The 2,407-nt window shown below is 33.4% G+C and overlaps 1 protein-coding gene across 4 annotated transcripts in view; it reads left to right on the top strand.

The window, feature by feature from the left end:
• LOC119585636 (mRNA cap guanine-N7 methyltransferase-like) overlaps positions 1–2,407 on the top strand; it is an 11,301-nt gene that overhangs the window by 6,950 nt on the left and 1,944 nt on the right. For all 4 annotated transcript variants that reach the window (XM_037934307.1, XM_037934306.1, XM_037934308.1 and 1 more), the window contains exons 6-8: positions 146–319; positions 544–661; positions 2,270–2,396. In XM_037934307.1, the coding sequence (XP_037790235.1) occupies positions 146–319; positions 544–661; positions 2,270–2,396 (419 nt within the window). The remainder of the gene's footprint in view (positions 1–145; positions 320–543; positions 662–2,269; positions 2,397–2,407) is intronic.

Below are 2,407 nucleotides of genomic sequence, written 5' to 3'. Positions count from 1 at the left end.
TTCTGGTTTGTACTTGGAAAATGGTTGTATATATTGTTACAAGATGTAAACGCATGTGCTTTTGTCTTCCAGTTTCAATGTGGGAATTACTGGGTTTTGAAATATCATTTGTAACTGAAGCATATTTTTCTTTGTTAAAACAAAGGTTAAGGCTAAAAAACAGCGAGGATGGATTAAGTTTTGGGAACGAAGTTTATCAGATCAAGTTCCCAGAGGACAGACCAGCAACCCCTCTATTATTTGGAGACAGATATAATTTCTATCTGCAAGATGTTGTTGACTGTCCAGAGTTTCTCATCCACCCTCCAACTTTAGAAACGTGAGTTACACATCACAATTGTTGTCTGTTAGTTGACTCTAAATTCATGTGGTCTCTTGGTAGAAATTAATTGTAGCTGCTTACATAAGTAGATCAAATATTTTTATCAAAATGTACATTTTATACTTTTGTTAGTTTCCTTTTCTCTAATAGAAATATATACAGTTGCTCTATTTTACTCTACATATTTGTTGAATAATTCATGATCAATGACATGTTTTCAGTCTTGCTGCAAAATGGGGATTGAAGCAAGTATGGATTCGAGATTTTCAAACTCTCTTTGAAGATGCTGTGAAAGATCGGGAGTATCAGAATCTCCTCGCTGTGATGAGGGCTTTAGAGGTTTGTTCCTTTTTTGTAAAGGTTGAGATTTTATTTTTGTGTTCTAATATTTTACATCAAATGTATTCATTAAGTAAAGACCACTTACATTCACTGTAAGTGACTTATCTAGTGAGTAAACCTTTGTCTCTCATCTGAACTACCAATGTAGTGGCTATACAGTGATAAGACCACCTTTCTGAGTGTAGCTACCCTACTACTCCCTTTTCCTTTTTTATAGGTGTAAGCCCTCTACTATTATGAGGGAAGAAACCCATTTATTGATTATAAAATAATGTTAGAATGGCGAGTGACATGTGATGTGGCAACCCATCTTGGCAAGTCATCTCTGAAGCTAGATGCCATTTTATCATTCATGAGTCCATGCCTGGTCACTGGAATGAGGTCTTATTTGGCCAATCATGAGCTGAATAGTTACCTAGGCATAGAGTGGCATGGGCTAATGTATGCCCTTGCCAAATTTAACTAAATTTTTATCTCTATTGGATTAATTATGTAAAGATTATTAATTAGGATGAAATCTGTGTGTTTAGGTGTTTGTATGTATTATTTAGAATGTATTTAAATGAGTACTTCCCTGAACATACTTCATAACAGTCATGAGTTTATAGTGCATTTTTGGTAGGAGTATGGTATGTATTCTTCCAGTTTATAATAAGATATCTTCTATTGTCTGTTCCCACTACATTGATGTATAATGTTAATGACAATTCATGCAACTTATAAATTTAAACAATTATATGAGTATAATCTTATAGAGATCTTGACAGGCTCAAAGGGCCTTATCTTTATAATTTTCTTTTTATTTGTTGACATATCTTGAATAAAATGTGGATTTGTTGTACCACATCTTGTACCAAATGAAAACAGGTAAATCTCAGTTTTTAAAATATTTTATTACATGTATAGTAGTCCACATAAATGGAAACTGCACAAGTACAATGCTAAGATTAAAGGAAACATTTGCATCTAAGTTATACTTAGTTTTCCAAATGTTAGCTTATTAGTGGCTGCATTTTTTCTGTGATGGAAGATTTGATTATAAGTTAATTTCTCACCTTCCTCCTATACACAAGTTCTTATATACTGAGTTCTTAGGGAACATTAGGCCAGCATCTTATTTTCAGAAACTTAAATCAGTTCAGTATGATAACTTATTTTCTCCCCTTCAGTTTATGAGTAAAGAAACCTATAAAATACTTAGCCATATGATTTTTTTCCTTGATAAACATTAGATATGATTGATAATGTAATTTTCTCTTTGTCAGTCCATTTTAGCCATTTGCAGCAGATGCATATACGGAGAGTGTGTGTGTGGGGGGGGGTTGGGTGGGGGGGGTGGATGGTTCAATAGTTAAACATGTGATTTTTTTAGATTTAGAATTTCTGCCAAATTGTTTCTTATTTCCTTTTTTAAACTCTAAATTGTGATGAACTTATGGTAATGAAAGCATATTATTTCTGTATATCATATGTATCCCTTGAATGTAATCAATTATTTCTGTGTGGAACTTTTCAAGGGAATAATTATCCCAGAATATAAATTGGGAAGTCCTGCTCTAGTTTTCATTTATATAAGTTTTATAGACAATATTTATTCTATTACAGAACTACCCAACAAATGAGCAAGAAACTGAGACTGAGGGTGAATACAGCCATGCTGAAGATCACCTTGCCAAGAATGAGAGAGCTGATCGTATAAGGACACTCTCAAAGTCAGAGTGGGATGCAATCCGTAAGTTCAGA

Source organism: Penaeus monodon, chromosome 20 (genome assembly GCF_015228065.2).
Source record: "Penaeus monodon isolate SGIC_2016 chromosome 20, NSTDA_Pmon_1, whole genome shotgun sequence".
NCBI classification, from domain to species: Eukaryota; Metazoa; Arthropoda; class Malacostraca; order Decapoda; family Penaeidae; genus Penaeus; species Penaeus monodon.
The sequence above is the reverse complement of the archived record's forward strand: the minus strand, read 5'-3'. Positions and strand labels throughout refer to the sequence as shown.